At 43.3% G+C, this 18655-nt stretch overlaps 1 protein-coding gene and 1 long non-coding RNA gene across 2 annotated transcripts; one reads left to right on the top strand and one right to left on the bottom strand.

Moving 5' to 3' along the window:
- Positions 1-924: 924 nt before the first annotated feature.
- LOC116374697 (uncharacterized) lies at positions 925-4160 on the bottom strand. The gene is made up of 2 exons (XR_004210625.1): positions 2215-4160; positions 925-1811 (listed from the first exon to the last, which is right to left on the bottom strand). It is a non-coding gene; the product is annotated as an uncharacterized LOC116374697 (long non-coding RNA).
- A 1321-nt stretch (positions 4161-5481) lies between these two features.
- On the top strand, positions 5482-14153 carry LOC116374696 (consortin-like). The gene is made up of 4 exons (XM_031828949.1): positions 5482-5995; positions 7078-7108; positions 12180-12266; positions 13920-14153. The coding sequence occupies exons 1-4, from the start codon at positions 5843-5845 to the stop codon at positions 14135-14137; spliced, it is 489 nt and encodes a 162-aa protein (XP_031684809.1). The 5' UTR covers positions 5482-5842; the 3' UTR covers positions 14138-14153.
- The last annotated feature ends 4502 nt before the right edge of the window (positions 14154-18655 follow it).

The raw sequence follows: 18655 nt of genomic DNA, 5'->3' as shown, positions 1-18655 counted from the left end.
ATCATTCCATTGGTCCTTAAACTAAATCTCCACCCATCCGTGGCACCGGTCCATGCAGAACAAACTTGCCCAGTAAGAGGGGAAGTTAGACATTAAAATACAACTTGAACCACAGAGTAAGGCTGCCTTTAAATCAAAATGCTTATAATGCCTGTCCAACACAGCGGTGTGACGAGAAGGAACACTGCTTTAAGTTTTCAGATGGACAGCGCAACACAATGCCAGGGCCTCCCCAACGCCCTCCTCCCATTGAAAGTTATTGAGTTGCTGCGTCTTTTACACATCCATTTGTCTGATTTGAATGCCCCCTTAGTCCTCAATAATCAGCAATATACTTGTTAGATGTGAACTCTTGCTCTTTCAAGCACACTCAGTAGTTCCATTCACACCTCTCCAGTCGCTAGAGACAGAACATGCCAAGGACCTCCAGAGCCTTCTGACCAACCACCTGCGACCTCTTCAGAGCACAGAGAAGTAGGCTCCACTCATAATAGTATACTTATGGCACCTTCACTATTGCGGTCTGTGTGATATAGCATATAATCAAGGGTTACTGGTTGGATTTACCATACTCACTTCAATACGTATGCTCTCTCCTCCCTCTAAAAAAACAAACATGCATCTTTCCCCCTGTCCCAGGTGAGTCTGCTGGGCAATGGATCTCTAGAGCAGCAACATCAAAAACCATGCCACCCTGTTGTCAGCAGGCCGTTCCCTGAGGAAGGATACAACGTCCAAGGCTTTCAATGGCCGAATTTATGAAGCTGTGTAAAAACGTTTATTTTTTAGTTAGGTTAGAAAATAATAACTATTTCATAGCCTGTTGGTCTTCACATTTTTACTAACTTATGGAAACTTAAACATGCAGACTGTATCAAGACAACACTTAGTTTATGATTCAAAAGTTCTAAAATTCAAGTAATGTACAGGGTGAATAGATTTTTATTCATTTATATCAGACACATCACACAGGTGTAACAACTAAAATATGTATATGAAAGACCAGATTGAAGAATGGGACAATAGACAAGTGAATATAAGTCAGTGCTTGCATTTGTATCAGCAGTGGTGGAAAAAGTACCCACTTGTCATAGTAAAAGTAAAGATGTCTTAATAGAAAATGACTCAAGTAAAAGTGAAAGTCACCCAGTAAAATTCTACTGGAGTAAAAGTCCAAAAGTTTTTGGTTTTAAATATACTTAGGTATCAAAAGTCAATTTAATTGCAAAAATATACTTAAGTGTTTTAAATTTAAGGATTGCCAGGGGCACAGTCCAACACTCAGACATAATTTACAAACAAAGCATTTGTGTTTAGTGAGTCTGCCAGATCAGATGCAGTAGGGATGACCAGGGATTTTCTCTTCTCTTTAAGAGTGTGAAAGTGTCAGGGAAAATGTATGGAGTAGAAAGTACATTATTTTCTTTAGGAATGTAGTGGAGTAAAAGTAGTAGTCAAGTAGTCAAAAATATAAATAGTAAAGTAAAGTACAGATACCCCCCAAAAATGACATAAGTAAGTACTTTAAAGTATTTTTTAGTTAAGTACTTCACACCACTGTATATCAGATTGTATGAATGAGTGGTTACAAGATATGTAGGCCTTCCAAACACACACCAGAGACAGAAGGGTGTTCTACATTATGTATTTAACAATAGCTAAAAGTCCCAAGTGGACAAGTCCAAAAAGATCAAATGGAAAAGTCCTATTTTAAAAGTCCTTGAGGACTCTTCCGTGGTCACACCACTGCAGGTACGCTCTGAGGGATCCAAGCCAGTGTTCGCAGCAGGCCTCTCCTGGGTTCTGTTGTACTGTGTGAAAGAAAGATTCTGTCAACAGATTTAGCTGAAAGGTCATAGGGCCAATTACAATAAAACTCCACAATACCTCTCCAAAAATGATTAAACTAAATCATAATAAGCCACAATAGAACTAAGATAAGGAGTATAATATCAAAGGTAATGGGGAAATAGTAAATAGATTTAAACAAACTTAAATGGGAAAATCAAAAAGTCTTGAATGGGAAAATAAAAATGGAGGCAGGAGACAGTGGCTTAAGTAATGTTATCTGGTATCAATAAAGGCCAATCCATGTCTATTCAGAAAAGTGTTCCATTGTCATTGGGGGGACACTAGTAACTCAAATAGTTCAGATGTGAGCAATGAGTGTTCAGGCAGAAAAGTCATTAAAATCCATAATGAATTGTGCTTCACCTTTCCAGTATCCCAAAAGGCCTCCTCTCTGGTTCACAGTAGGTGCACTCCTGTACTGGCTGTGTGTAGCACACAAAGCAGTAGAGAATGTCAGCAGGCAGTGCTAGCAGGTGAAATGTTGGAAATGGAATATGGCGAGGTACTTAGCTTTTGGAAAGGGTGAAGTGTTGACCCTCCCAATTCCCATAAAGGCCTTCTCGTTCCATTTCAACACTGGTCCCGGTCTGCTCCAGCAAAGAGGTGTGCACCTTATATTCACCCGTACCAGGTGAATTATGTTCTGGGCATATAATGCAATGTATTGGGGAATCTTCTAATATATACATTGTCACCTCCATGACATACCTTTCATCACCAAAGCCGTGTTAGCATTTACTGCTCATGTTGCTGTACAACCCTTTTCTTCGTGTCAATGATATAAATGTGCAATTCACACACAATATTCAGTTCATATGCATTGACTGTAATACCTCTGCTGTGCAACAACAGATTTATTCCTGCTCTGTCAGCATGCTCCTCTCTAGTGATCTTACTCCCTCTCCACCTGAGATGCAATAACATCAAAAACAGGAATAAAAATGTACCTAATCAGTCAGTAACTTAGCTAACTAATGAAACAATAATGTGTACATATACTACTTTATATACTACTACATATACTACTTTTTCAGTTACCAATTCATCAATACACAGTAACAAACTTATTTGGCAAAAAGTGTTCAATAGTCAGTAGCAGGTCAGTAAAGTATAGGTAGCAAAGATATTGTTTTTATTTTCTAAAATCATTAGCTAGCTACATTGATGACCTCAGCTAATGTTTGAAGTTCTCTCTTCCCAAGCAGTTTCAATTTAGCTAGGCTCATCCAACAGGCTTATGCTGCACTGAAACAGAGACAATACCAGACCAGACAGCCTGACCTTGATCCTATTGCGTTTAAGTTAGCTAACTACCTAAATGGCCTTTAATTATCTTTATAGATAACAAATATATTTATATTTTCCGCTAGCACCTAGAGCTGCCTAATATAGCAAGCCAGTACGGTAGCTAGGATGCATGTAATGTGTGACATTAGTTGCTATATGGGTGACATTAGAGAGATGTTCTTTACCTTTCGTCCATCAGATTTGCCACCAACGTTCCTTATCTGACACATCACACTGCACTCTAAACTACTCTGTAAACTGGTCATCTCTGTATACCCGTTGCAAGACCCACTGGTTGATACTTATTTTTTGTTTTGTTTAAAACTTAGGCCTCACTCCCTCCTATCTGAGATACCTACTGCAGCCCTCATACTCCACATACACCCGTTCTGCCAGTCTCATTCTGTTAAAGGTCCCCAAAGCACATAATCCCTGGGTCGATCGTCTTTTCAGTTTGCTGCAGTTTGTGACTGGAACCATCTGCAAGAAACACTCAAACTGGACAGTTTTATCTCAATCTCTTCATTCAAAGACTCAATCATGGACACTCTTATTGACATTTGTGGCTGCTTCGCGTGATGTATTGTTGTCTCTAATTTCTTGCCCGTTGTGCTGTTGTCTGTCTTTTGTCGTGATGTGTTATGTCCTATATTTGTATTTTATTTTTAATCCCAGCCCCCGTCCCCACAGGAGGCCTTTTGTAGGCCGTCATTGTAAATAAGAATTTGTTCTTAACTGACCTGCCTAGTTAAATAAATAAAGGCAAAAAAATAAATGTGTGAGATGAAACCGGAAGGTATGACTTCGCATCCGAAAAAGATTTATGTCTGGAATTATTGAGTCTACCATTACAGAAATCCACTTGCAAATCTTTACATAAATTAGATCATCAAAAACACGTTGAAATAGCATTAGGCTGAACTTCTAAACTAGCTTTCTTACCTAAAATAAGAAGCGCCTTTTGGGAAGTCCTCCATGTTGCAATGTGGCTACTGGTTAGATACATGGTCCCACCTTCCATTAAGCTAGCTAGCCAATCACTGGCATTGTAACAAAGGTCCGTGCTGTGATTTGTCAATAAGGCTGTCAATCATATTTGAGTAACATGTAGATTTGCGAACATACAAGTGCATTTCGAGAGAGCGCAGGCAAGTATACGGTGAGCAGGGAGATGCTGATCTCATCACTTCATTTATTGTGCTCATTTCTACTTTCTGGGAAAGCAAAAAAACATTGGGCTCTTTACTCTCTCTTTTAGCTCATCAACATGATCGTCTCCATCCTAAATATATTTTATCTGAACTATCAACTCTCTCCACACGTGCTCATTTTTTGTGTGCAATTTTATAACACATTTCATGCAATTTTACTCATTTTGCCATGGGGTGGAGAGCAGAGGAGGCTGGTGGGAGGAGCTATAGGAGGACAGGCTCATTGCAATGGCTGGAATGGAATACATGGAACAGTATCAAACACATCAACATATGGAACCACTTGTTTGACTCTGTTCCATTTATTCCATTCCAGCCATAACAATGAGCCCATCCTCCTATAGCTCCCACCACCAGCCTCCTCTGGGAGATAGACATTTTTGCAGTTTTAAAGCTAATTTCCTGCATTTCAACAAATTTTTCCATGACTTATGCCATGTAAATATGACATCTGAGTGAGAGTGACTAACAAAATCAATGTCACACCCTCTCCCTGGGCACAGATTGTCGCTGGTTTAATGTTGAAGGAAGAGCAAACATCTGAAGCAGGCGGGCCGGTGGATAAATAAATATTAGTTGTCCTTGTTTGAACAGTGGAGCACTCTCTGTCTACACATACAGCAGGTGTTACTAATGACTCTTTGTTTACGCTTACTGTTTGTCACGCATTACGAAACACATGAGTGTATGGAGACCATAATGGAGTCCATCTGCTTATGTTACTCACAGGAAAACATGTAGACACACTGCATTTTTAGTCAAGCACTTGTTTATCTGTGTAAGGCCATTGTTTATTTTCACAGGCTTCTCAATTATAAACCATAAGTAAAGCATTAAGATTTCTTGATTTAATTCCTCCCTCCCCCAAGGCATGCACAACATTGCTGTACCAGTGCACTAGGCAAATTAGGTCAGAGTGTATCCTGAAATTAAATCAAATGCACAAATGGAATACATTAAACATGTGCCGTATTTCCAGTGGTGAAACCTTGCAGAAGCATAAAGCCCTGCAATTTGATTTCATAAGGAGAGCCAACCACAGTGAGAGAACCAGAGTGCTCAGGGAGAGAGCCACAGTGCTCAGTCGACAGTTCCGTTACCTACATGCTGAGACTGTTCACACACGCTGGCTGGACTACTGTACGCAAGTAGAGCAGTGATTGGACCAGGACTCTGCCAGTCAATGAACAAATCCCCTCTGACTTCCTCTCCTCCTTTCCTGATGCAGCATGAGCTGAGAGGGAGGGGAGTTGATCTGTCTTCACAGCCTGCCTCAGCTCAGCTCGCCACCTGCCCTTGAGTTACTGTGAATAGACAAGACCTAGAGGAAGTCGTTCTGTAGTCTGGCTCTTGTAAACCATATTTCTGCTGTGTTTTTATCCCTGGGCTGTTTAGATTTTCCCCCCTCTCTGCTCTGGGGGTGGAGTGGAGCGTTTGTCCCTGGCTGGCAGAGCTCCGATGGGAGGCAGCGCTGCCTCTGTCTGGGACTGGGGATGCTGAACGGGGGAAGGGAGGGCCTGTTTCAACTGGGACAGCAGCTCCAACAACAGGGGGAGTACCAGGCCGCCCTCCACTGCTTCCTTAGCTCTCTGCTGGGGTTAAGGCACGTGCAGAGCTTCACTTCGCTGCCCAACTGCCTTCACCAGGTGAGCCACCAACCTAATGGCCGGACGATCACTCACTCTCACACCCATATGTATACATGCACCCGCAAACATACACACGGATACTGTAGACAAATGTTTGCATACACAAACGTCCAGTCTACAGGCACATGCACACACACACTTGTGGTGTACATAAACATGAGCACACAGACACAAAACCCATTCACCACAATACTGATACCATACATACAGTGCTGACACTGTGTTTGCCTGTTACTCATACATTAGCATATAATATAAACACACAAGCCACACACTACACATACCAATACAACCTTGCCATCACCAATACCAATGTCAAATGTCATGTTGCCACTCACAGCACAGGATCAGCGTTTTTCCTGTTGACAGTGCATGTTGCAAGGTGAAGACAGGGAGTCTGTCTGTCTCAGGACAGACAGAAAAATGTCAAATGGCTCTTTTCAATGTCAATATGCGTATTGCAAACCTGTGAGTATGTTAGCTACTGTACCTCAATATGAGTTTGGAAGTGGTCCATGTATAGTGCATAACATAATAATGTATGTCAGTAGCCTATTACCAGAAACTCCACTGTATCTAATGAATGCAAATAGCATCCGATTACTGGGACTCATTTCATGTGCATGCTTGTCTCCCAGAATAGAATGTTGTTGTTTTGATCCAGTTTTGTTGAACCAGGGCCACAGTACCAGATTACATACTAAAGGCCCCTGGATAACAATATGTATCAAGTGACCCAAAGAAAATGTCTTACATTTACAAATGTAGCCCCTTACCCAATATCCCAGGAATGTGGCATGATGTTGAACAGACCAACGGCGAGAGAGAGAGAGAGAGAGAGAGAGAGAGAGAGAGAGAGAGAGAGAGAGAGAGAAAGAGAGAGAGCGAGAGAGAGAGAGAGAGAGAGAGAGAGAGAGGGTGGTGTTGTTCATTCCCCTCCACAATACAGTGGCTTATATGAGAATAGTGGAATGTGAATGGTCATACATGGTAATATGTGTAGAATGCAGACAGACAATTAATTGTGGAGCATATTCATATCATACAATCCTAATATGTGTTCTCCTTTGTGATTACAGATTGCTGAACTCTTCATCTCTGAAAATAATTGTATCCTTTACACACAAACGGAGGCCTTGTGAGACCAAACCCCACTTCCAGATAACTATTAGTACTATCTTTGCATGAAACCTGTGACTATGCTAGGGAGGCAAAAACTGTTTCCTTTTTTGGTGGCAGTGGACTGCGGGTATGGTGAATTCCAGTGCAAAATGTAATTTGGCTGTACAGAAAAAGCATCGTATAAAGAGAGAATTTGTGTCCATGGGACAGAATATTATCACAGCTTTGTCCCAGAATGCTCAAGGTTTTGAATGGGGTCAGGCTTTTCTCTTAAGAGGATTTGTAAGTGCTTATCTCCCCACAACACAGAGTATGAGAAAGCTAACTAACCTGTATTCTGCAGTGGCTGTGTGTGTCACCACCACCGCCATCATCCACTACAGGCCAGTGCAGTATAGGGTTCAGATAAGAGGGGTGTGGTGTTGCAGGATATATAACCTCTTCCCATGGCACTCCTCTCTGTTACTGAGACATTGAAAAACATTTCACGCTAGCTCAAGTTATCTGGCTCAGCAAGACCCAGCTCCTCACAACCCATCTCCCAAAATAGGTTGATTTACTGGGCTCACTCCATCAATACATGTCCATAGTCTCAGAAGTCATTTAGTTAAGAGGTTCATAGGTCATGATAGGGTTAATTAAGTCTTTGGACATGAAAGAGACACATAGCATCATGAATAATTATGTCACAATGGTGTCATATGTTAATAGTAACATATAAGCTTCATAGACACAGGTCATTACCACCATAACGATTTGAAGTAGATTACAAAGTCATTTGAGTTTTTATCATGGAACTTGCTACTTGGAACTGATCCAGACATGTCTTTTTGTCGACACAGAGATTAGGCCAGAACAATGGGATACATGACAGTCTGATTGTCCCAGTTAAAGTCACTGGCTATTGGGCAAAATCAATGTTGTTTCCACGTCATTTAAAACCCTAAATTAAATGTGATGATGTTGAATCAACGTAGATACTGATTGGATATTTTTAAAAAGTCATCAACGTAGTGGAATTTTTTATTTTTTTCACCTAACTTTTAACCTAAATCCAATGACATGTTTAATTCACATTAATTACCAAATGTAAGTCAAACTGACATCTGTGCCCAGTGGGTGGTCCCCGAGGACAGGTTAAACAGGATATTCATGTGACTGGGCAGAGCCAGAGTTTAACAGGCATTTAAAGTGCTCTCTGGGTTGTATTTGGGAAGGTTCCCTGGGGAGTGAGGGAGGTGAAGACTTAGCCTAATCTAACTGACTCTGATGGGAACACATATTTTCACATGCACAGACTAAAAAACATAAACTCTCAGCATCAAATGCCATAATAATAACTCCCAGTTGCTGGAATTCTTCTCAGAGCTTTCTGACCAAAAGTCATCCTGGCTTTCATGGAAAGTGTATTAATCTATCCATTCAATTTGGCTCTCAAATTAGAGAAATAAATAAGACAATCAAATGGAATTTTCAGTCAAATCATTCTCAGGATGTTTTCTGTTACAGTTTCATGTTTGTAATCAACACAATCCAAAACATTTTATTGTCTGTTTTGTGGTATAGTGTTGACTGTATGAGAATAGTGTCACAAGCCACATATGCTTCAGAGTGCTTCCTTTAGAAGTTTATCTCAACCTTGACCCTCTCCACTTCACATGTACTGCATGTGCTCTAAATTGAGTTCACCCTGCTGTTGGAAGGGGGTCTGCTGTTGGAAGGGGGTCTGCTGTTGGAAGGGGGTCTGCTGTTGGAAGAGGGTCTGCTGTTGGAAGAGGGTCTGCTGTTGGAAGGGGGTCTGCTGTTGGAAGGGGGTCTGCTGTTGGAAGGGGGTTGCTTTTTTTGTTTCCGTGTTTTTTTTTCTCCCCAATTTGGTCATAACCAACTCAGGGTGGAGGACTTAGTACCTACTCAGTGTGGGTTCGCTGCATTGTTGTTGCTGTCCTGCCAGGTTGTAAATACCCCAGATCAGCAGAAGTAGTGCTTTGACCTCTGTGGCCTGCCTGTGAAGTGACCTTCTATCCCAGAGGGTCCTCGTCATACTCATCTCACTATTGGCAGTTAGCATGTGGCTTTCTAATGTAGTGATATGGACTTAATGGGCCTCTGATCATAGTGGAATTATCTCCAGATTTCAAAACACATTAGAAATGTAACTTTGGGGTGATTTTGTAAAAACATTTTTGAGGCATCACGTGGTATTGACAGTTTTTTCATGATTTTTTGGGGGGTGATGGATCGAGTAGGTACAGTTTATAAGCCAGGATATACAATGCAATTATATCTGTGTTTGTAATCCATACTGAATGTGTTAGTTGTGAACGCCTCTCCAGCCATCTTATTGGCATGTGAAAAGTGTTGTGTCTGTAATGGCCATCAATACTGGCACTGGTACTCCCTGTATATAGCTCCACATTGATCTGGTACTCCCTGTATATAGCTCCACATTGATCTGGTACTCCCTGTATATAGCTCCACATTGATCTGGTACTCCCTGTATATAGCTCCACATTGATCTGGTACTGGTACTCCCTGTATATAGCTCCACATTGATCTGGTACTGGTACTCCCTGTATATAGCTCCACATTGATCTGGTACTGGTACTCCCTGTATATAGCTCCACATTGATCTGGTACTGGTACTCCCTGTATATAGCTCCACATTGATCTGGTACTGGTACTCCCTATATATAGCGCCACATTGATATGGTACTGGTACTCCCTGTATATAGCTCCACATTGATATGGTACTGGTACTCCCTGTATATAGCTCCACATTGATCTGGTACTGGTACTCCCTATATATAGCGCCACATTGATATGGTACTGGTACTCCCTGTATACTGGTACTCCCTGTATATAGCTCCACATTGATATGGTACTGGTACTCCCTATATATAGCGCCACATTGATATGGTACTGGTACTCCCTATATATAGCGCCACATTGATATGGTACTGGTACTCCCTATATATAGCGCCACATTGATATGGTATTGGTACTCCCTGTATACTGGTACTCCCTTCCTTATTGTGTATTTTATTCCTCTTGTGTTACTATTTTTCTTTTATTATAATTTTTTACTTGGTTAAGTCTACACCCATTGTATTCAGCACATGTGACAAATAAAATATGGTTTGATTTGAACAGTCATTACCTCAGCGGCCCAGTAAACCCTGGAGTTAACCCAAAACTGTCTGTCAGCAGCCCAATATCTCTACCTCAGCTGACTATTATATACTGTCAACGAATAGGAATGAGGCACATTGCAGTATATGCAGGATGTTTAGAAGAGGATCGTAGTAAACACATACTTGTCCACTGGATGTCTACTGGAGTCATAAAGTATGCATGGCACTGCATACATTGTGTATCCTTCTGGCTAGTGAAGTCTATTCGGAGTGTGTGTTAATGTGCTTCTCGTGTATTTTGCTAGTCATAAAAGGTAGCCTCTTTCCTTTCACATGGACAGTTGTGATAGAGTTATAGACTACTGTCATTTAAAGATGCACTATGCAGAAATCGCTCCGGCTTTTCCTGGTTGGTAACATTCGAATGGTTTGCCTAATTTCACTTTATTTGACAAAACAAAAAAGTATAGTGTAGAAAATCGTAGTACATCTGAATCGCTGTGAACTATCTTTTCCATAACCAAAGATATCATGTATTTTCAGCTGTTTGGAGCTGGTGTACGAAACCAAAAGTAAAAGACACAAAAACAAAACTTAAGAACAGGAAGCATAGAAATAACGCAAATAGCCTTTATTCACTGTATATAATACATTTCTAACGCTTTTATTTGTATCTAAACTGTGCTACTTTAACGGCAATCAATAGGTCACACACAAGCATTCAGAAATAGAACTAAGCAAAGTCTGGTCTCACGTGCGACAGAGAGCTCCTGCTTTTGAGTAGGCCATTTACGCCAGGCTGTATGTCTGTGTTTATTTTAAGCACATTTTCCTTGTCAAGCCATGCTTTTAAATTCACCTGTCAAGTGTTAACAGTGTCAACATACAAAGGGATGCATTTATTTCAGTATGAAGAATGCCTTTGACAAAGTGAACCAACTCGGCTCCTGAGTCTATTTTTAGGGATGGCACACATATTTGGTGCCTTAGGGACAAATCTTAATTTATTGGAAGGAGAGGTGGTCCAAAATACTGGAGGGTTGTCAAGATTTTTTGTTGCTTTGGGGAGGGTTGTGTATTTTTTTTATTGGGCACAGGGGAGGCTAGCGCATTTTTTCCCTGATTTACATTTGCTCTTCTGCTCATATTTTCCCTATAAACAATGGCTTGACTTTTGATATTACCCTAATGAAGTTTAGAAACATTTGTGAAGGTTTGGTATGGCCATTATTAAGCTTTAGCTACTGAAGGCCTATGATACTGTAAGTCCCTGACTTTATTGTGCAAACCCGGTCACTTAAAATCTTTGGGTATAAATGTTTGTTTTTTTAACTGACAAAATCTATCAATCTATAAATTCAAACTGTGCAGTGGCCAATTGATGAACGGAAAGAGACATCGTTTACAAAAAATTCAGAGATTGTCAAGCCAAGCCTTCGATACTGGGTAAACCTCAAATGTAGAGAGGGGTGTGTTTTCTGTTTGTTGAGATCGACAGCCTATTTGTGGTGTTAACACAAACCATCATATTGAAGTGCTCAAAGTTGGTATGCTTTGTTTATTGGTTGTGTGGTGCATTGGCACAGAAACCTGTCGGTGAACTCCTTGAGTTGGAACAGCCCCCCCCCCAGTAAATTTCAATCCATCCCTTACAGAATCACATACCCAAAATAACTGACACATCAACATTGACAAACAAGACTGCAGTAGAATGCCCAGATATTATAGTCCAAGCCTTCACAGAGACTGTTTTGAGCTATCTGTCTAGAATGTTGGTGATGAGCCTGTTACTTGCTGAGGTCACATTCAGGAGCCATAAAAAATATTTAAAAAACACGTTGCAGTTAAGCCTGGTGACAACATTTCTGACACTACAACTGACTTAATACCTTTGACAACTGGGCCTGATCCTTCACCTATATAAATAGACGGCAAGGCCCTGCAGTTCATTCAGGCTGAGAAGATGTTCTACGAGGTTTCTCTAATTGAGCTCACTGCTGTTCAGGGGAGCACAGGCAAGTATATTTACATCTGTAAAATGGGGGCATTAAGGTGGCATCCACAAGTTCAGCTTCTCACCATCTGACAACTATATCAGAAGGGGGCCATCGTCAGTAGCATTTTGTCGTGGATCTGGGTTGGACGCCCACCATTGTGCATAGGTACAAGGAGTGACGAAGGATGCCGTTTAAGTACTACGAGGGTGGTTGATGAAGCAATTGGACTCAGGTGAGTGAGGCAGGCTTTTGTCTAATGAAGATTGGATGCAGGTGAGCAAATTGGCATGGGTACTGGTCTAAGTCCATATATGGATTTCCTTGCCGCTCTGCCGCCTTCCATTGTGGATGTCTGGACCCATATATGGAGTTCCTGCTACAGGGCCGCATTCCAATATGAATGTCGTTATCCATGTATGGAATTCTGCATTCCAATATGGGAAGTCTGAGTCCATATAGGGAGTTCCTGCGCCAAGGCTGCATTCCAATACATAAGAACAAGCACATATATGGAAGTTCCTGTTGTGGATTAGGTATGTCATCTGAAGCGTAAAGCTGTCCTCCCAAAACTGTGTTATAAACTACACTTAGCACTCTAACTGGGTGATTAAGGGGTGCCCTAATGAAATTCCATTGCTGTAAGCTATCAATTGTGGTATACAGTATGGTATGCAGTGTATTTTTAGGACCTTTTTATTGTAATATACCAATCTGAGAGCCTGGTGTATCCCTTACAACCCAACAGGGTTGGCCAGTCATCTATCACCTGCCGCCTCTCCTCTCCAGACATATGCCTTTCTTTCTTTCTTTCTTTCTTTCTTTCTGGCTGGCTGGCTGGCTGGCTGGCTGGCTGGCTGGCTGGCTGGCTGCTGATTCAACAGCAGTTCAGTGTAGCATGGGCAGGAGGTAGCAGGAGTTATGGGATGGACAGGGAAGACAAATGGCCATGTTAGGCATTATCTCATAAGGAGTTGTGTGGCGCCATGGAATACTGAGGCCCCTGATTCAGCACTGTGCCAGCTGCTCTGTTTCTCTCTCCTGGGGCAATGCTGGCATCACAATCACTCCACCAGCCTTCTCTCTCTCTTCAATCTCCTGTTCAAACCTCAGCCCATTTCCATCTCATTTTGATTATCTGACAGATATTGGACCTACTCTATTTTCAATGCTTTCTATTCTTTTCCCTCATCCTGTTAAAAGTTATTATTATTGCCATTTCTGAGCCACTTTACTTTTCAGTTTACCTCTCCAACGTTAGGCTGGAAAAGCTTTTATGGAGGCTAATCTCCACTCCCACCAGGGTCAGCTCAGGTGTTTGTGTCTGTGTGAACAGGTAGCTGTGCCACTGCTTTTGTGGGTGTGGTAAGTGCGCTGTTTGCACTCACAGTATCCTCTCCCTTCCCTCTTCCCTCTGCTCTCTATCTGACGTCTCCTGCTCACTATCCTGTTGGCTCCACTGTGCTCTGCTGTTCAGACTCCACTCTCATCTCCACACTGCCAGCCCTGCCAGAGATCACATCGCCAGCATTTTGGATTCTGTTTACTTGCTATGTAGAGAGACAGGGGGAGTTAAAGGGATATAAAGAGCGAGAGAAGGATAGAGCGTGAGCAAGAGGGATCGAGACAGACGTTAGCGGGCGGCTGATTACATGCCCTGTGTGTGTGTAACAGGCCCCCAGAAGGAGGCTTTGCTGGGCTCGTCTGGGACAGGATGGGCATCCCCAGAGGAGCTATCGGATCAGGCCTCCCAGGCACAGCATTTTGAGCGGCTGGCCCAGCTTTGCATCATGAGTAAAAGGTACGTAGAGTTAACAAGAATAACGCAAATGTCCTCTCTTGCAATAATGGCAGTGCTGTTTAGTATTGTTGGTCTTCCTCTCATTAAATGAGACAACTTTGCTGTTTCTGTTCTGCTGGCTTTTCTGAACTGGTGTTGGTAATTACTGGGTTTCAAGTATGGAGGGATGAGAAAGTAGATATTAATATTATGCCTGATATAGACAGCATAATATATACTGATACTGTAGGTGTTGTTGCTTGCTGTTAAAGGCTCCAAAAGGCTCTAGTTATATTTACTAGATGCTGTATTTTGATATTTTGGCTAGCTCTGTTCCCCTTTACGTTTGAAAGGCTGTAAGAGTGTATAATATCTTTACAAAATGAAAAACAGTGGTACTGTCATTCAGACATGAGGCTATTTCATTGAGGCTTTGTTCGCTTTCTGTAGTTTTAAATTGGACGTTTCTGAATGATATGCTTATTTCTAACAGAAATCTACAGTATTTAAACTGTATGCTGTCTCACATCTTAAAGTGATACTCAATTCCATATTGCCGCTCCCCCAGATTGTTAGTGAAAGATGGGTTTATATGTTCATAGTGCTTTGAAAATGTCATCCGGATGAAAATGTACCTCGCCAAAATAAACCAGTGCACAAAGAAATGTTTGCATCTGTGGCCCTCATGCAAAAACCACCGAGGTTAATTTACCTGTAGAGGTGGAGCAAAGGGACAACATCCCTAATGGGAGTTTCAAGTGTTACCAGAACACATTGATCTGATGTCTTTGATGCTGGGGTTTTCTGGTAGGCCACAAAGACAGGAACATACACATTGATCTAATGTCCTTGATGCTGGGGTATTCTGGTAGGCCACAAAGACAGGAACATACACATTGATCTGATGTCCTTGATGCTGGGGTTTTCTGGTAGGCCACAAAGACAGGAACATACACATTGATCAAATCAAATCAAATCAAATTTATTTGTCACATACACATGGTTAGCAGATGTTAATGCGAGTGTAGCGAAATGCTTGTGCTTCTAGTTCCGACAATGCAGTAATAACGAACAAGTAATCTAACTAACAATTCCAAAAAAAACGACTGTCTTATACACAGTGTAAGGGGATAAAGAATATGTACATAAGGATATATGAATGAGTGATGGTACAGAGCAGCATAGGCAAGATACAGTAGATGATATCGAGTACAGTATATACATATGAGATGAGTATGTAACCAAGTGGCATAGTTAAAGTGGCTAGTGATACATGTATTACATAAGGATGCAGTCGATGATATAGAGTACAGTATCTACGTATGCATATGAGATGAATAATGTAGGGTAAGTAACATTATATAAGGTAGCATTGTTTAAAGTGGCTAGTGATATATTTACATCATTTCCCATCAATTCCCATGATTAAAGTGGCTGGAGTAGAGTCAGTGGCATTGACAGTGTGTTGGCAGTAGCCACTCAATGTTAGTGGTGGCTGTTTAACAGTCTGATGGCCTTGAGATAGAAGCTGTTTTTCAGTCTCTCGGTCCCAGCTTTGATGCACCTGTACTGACCTCGCCTTCTGGATGACAGCGGGGTGAACAGGCAGTGGCTCGGGTGGTTGATGTCCTTGATGATCTTTATGGCCTTCCTGTAGCATCGGGTGGTGTAGGTGTCCTGGAGGGCAGGTAGTTTGCCACCGGTGATGCGTTGTGCAGACCTCACTACACTCTGGAGAGCCTTACGGTTGAGGGCGGTGCAGTTGCCATACCAGGCGGTGATACAGCCTGCCAGGATGCTCTCGATTGTGCATCTGTAGAAGTTTGTGAGTGCTTTTGGTGACAAGCCGAATTTCTTCAGCCTCCTGAGGTTGAAGAGGCGCTGCTGCGCCTTCCTCACGATGCTGTCTGTGTGAGTGGACCAATTCAGTTTGTCTGTGATGTGTATGCCGAGGAACTTAAAACTTGCTACCCTCTCCACTACTGTTCCATCGATGTGGATGGGGGGGTGTTCCCTCTGCTGTTTCCTGAAGTCCACAATCATCTCCTTAGTTTTGTTGACGTTGAGTGTGAGGTTATTTTCCTGACACCACACTCCGAGGGCCCTCACCTCCTCCCGTAGGCCGTCTCGTCGTTGTTGGTAATCAAGCCTACCACTGTTGTGTCGTCCGCAAACTTGATGATTGAGTTGGAGGCGTGCGTGGCCACGCAGTCGTGGGTGAACAGGGAGTACAGGAGAGGGCTCAGAACGCACCCTTGTGGGCCCCAGTGTTGAGGATCAGCGGGGAGGAGATGTTGTTGCCTACCCTCACCACCTGGGGCGGCCCCGTCAGGAAGTCCAGTACCCGTTGCACAGGGCGGGGTCGAGACCCAGGGTCTCGAGCTTGATGACGAGCTTGGAGGGTACTATGGTGTTGAATGCCGAGCTGTAGTCGATGAACAGCATTCTCACATAGGTATTCCTCTTGTCCAGATGGGTTAGGGCAGTGTGCAGTGTGGTTGAGATTGCATCGTCTGTGGACCTATTTGGGCGGTAAGCAAATTGGAGTGGGTCAAGGGTGTCAGTAGGGTGGAGGTGATATGGTCCTTGACTAGTCTCTCAAAGCACTTCATGATGACGGATGTGAGTGCTACGGGGCGGTAGTCGTTTAGCTCAGTTACCTTAGCTTTCTTGGGAACAGGACAAATGGTGGCCCTCTTGAAGCATGTGGGAACAGCAGACTGGTATAGGGATTGGTTGAATATGTCCGTAAAACACACCGGCCAGCTGGTCTGCGCATGCTCTGAGGGCGGCGGCTGGGGCTGCCGTCTGGGCCTGCAGCCTTGCGAGGGTTAACACGTTAAATGTCTTACTCACTTCGGCTGCAGTGAAGGAGAGACCGCATGTTTTCGTTGCAGGCCGTGTCAGTGGCACTGTATTGTCCTCAAAGCGGGCAAAAAAGTTGTTTAGTCTGCCTGGGAGCAAGACATCCTGGTCCGTGACTGGGCTGGGTTTCTTCCTGTAAGTCCGTGATTGACTGTAGACCCTGCCACATGCCTCTTGTGTCTGAGCCGTTGAATTGAGATTGATCTGATGTCCTTGATGCTGGGGTATTCTGGTAGGCCACAAAGACAGGAACATACACATTGATCTGATGTCCTTGATGCTGGGGTATTCTGGTAGGCCACAAAGACAGGAACATATCAAATCAAATCAAATTTATTTATATAGCCCTTCGTACATCAGCTGATATCTCAAAGTGCTGTACAGAAACCCAGCCTAAAACCCCAAACAGCAAGCAATGCAGGTGGAGAAGCACGGTGGCTAGGAAAAACTCCCTAGAAAGGCCAATACCTAGGAAGAAACCTAGAGAGGAACCAGGCTATGTGGGGTGGCCAGTCCTCTTCTGGCTGTGCCGGGTGGAGATTATAACAGAACATGGTCAAGATGTTCAATGTTCATAAATGACCAGCATGGTCGAATAATAATAAGGCAGAACAGTTGAAACTAGAGCAGCAGCACAGTCAGGTGGAAGTTGAAACTGGAGCAGCAGCATGGCCAGGTAGACTGGGGACAGCAAGGAGTCATCATGTCAGGTAGTCCTGGGGCATGGTCCTAGGGCTCAGGTCAGTTGAAACTGGAACAGCAGCATGGCCAGGTGGACTGGGGACAGCAAGGAGTCATCATGTCAGGTAGTCCTGGGGCATGGTCCTAGGGCTCAGGTCCTCCGAGAGAGAGAAAGAAAGAGAGAAGGAGAGAATTAGAGAACGCACACTTAGATTCACACAGGACACCGAATAGGACAGGAGAAGTACTCCAGATATAACAAACTGACCCCAGCCCCCCGACACATAAACTACTGCAGCATAAATACTGGAGGCTGAGACAGGAGGGGTCAGGAGACACTGTGGCCCCATCCGAGGACACCCCCGGACAGGGCCAAACAGGAAGGATATAACCCCACCCACTTTGCCAAAGCACAGCCCCCACACCACTAGAGGGATATCTTCAACCACCAACTTACCATCCTGAGACAAGGCTGAGTATAGCCCACAAAGATCTCCGCCACGGCACAACCCAAGGGGGGGGGGGGGGGCGCCAACCCAGACAGGATGACCACAACAGTGAATCAACCCACTCAGGTGACGCACCCCCTCCAGGGACAGCATGAGAGAGCCCCAGCAAGCCAGTGACTCAGCCCCTGTAATAGGGTTAGAGGCAGAGAATCCCAGTGGAAAGAGGGGAACCGGCCAGGCAGAGACAGCAAGGGCGGTTCGTTGCTCCAGAGCCTTTCCGTTCACCTTCCCACTCCTGGGCCAGACTACACTCAATCATATGACCCACTGAAGAGATGAGTCTTCAGTAAAGACTTAAAGGTTGAGACCGAGTTTGCGTCTCTGACATGGGTAGGCAGACCGTTCCATAAAAATGGAGCTCTATAGGAGAAAGCCCTGCCTCCAGCTGTTTGCTTAGAAATTCTAGGGACAATTAGGAGGCCTGCGTCTTGTGACCGTAGCGTACGTATAGGTATGTACGGCAGGACCAAATCAGAGAGATATGTAGGAGCAAGCCCATGTAATGCTTTGTAGGTTAGCAGTAAAACCTTGAAATCAGCCCTTGCTTTGACAGGAAGCCAGTGTAGAGAGGCTAG

The sequence above is a fragment of the Oncorhynchus kisutch genome, linkage group LG7 (assembly GCF_002021735.2).
Source record: "Oncorhynchus kisutch isolate 150728-3 linkage group LG7, Okis_V2, whole genome shotgun sequence".
Classification (NCBI taxonomy): Eukaryota; Metazoa; Chordata; class Actinopteri; order Salmoniformes; family Salmonidae; genus Oncorhynchus; species Oncorhynchus kisutch.
The sequence above is the reverse complement of the archived record's forward strand: the minus strand, read 5'-3'. Positions and strand labels throughout refer to the sequence as shown.

What these genes read in the sequence shown, in the direction of transcription:
- LOC116374696 (XM_031828949.1), top strand. Translation starts at nt 5,843, where the DNA reads ATGCTGAACGGGGGAAGGGAGGGCCTGTTTCAACTGGGACAGCAGCTC. An exon ending in TGCCCAACTGCCTTCACCAG is followed by an intron (nt 5,996 to 7,077) that starts GTGAGCCACCAA and finishes TTGTGATTACAG; the next exon opens with ATTGCTGAACTCTTCATCTC. An exon ending in CTTCATCTCTGAAAATAATT is followed by an intron (nt 7,109 to 12,179) that starts GTATCCTTTACA and finishes CTATATAAATAG; the next exon opens with ACGGCAAGGCCCTGCAGTTC.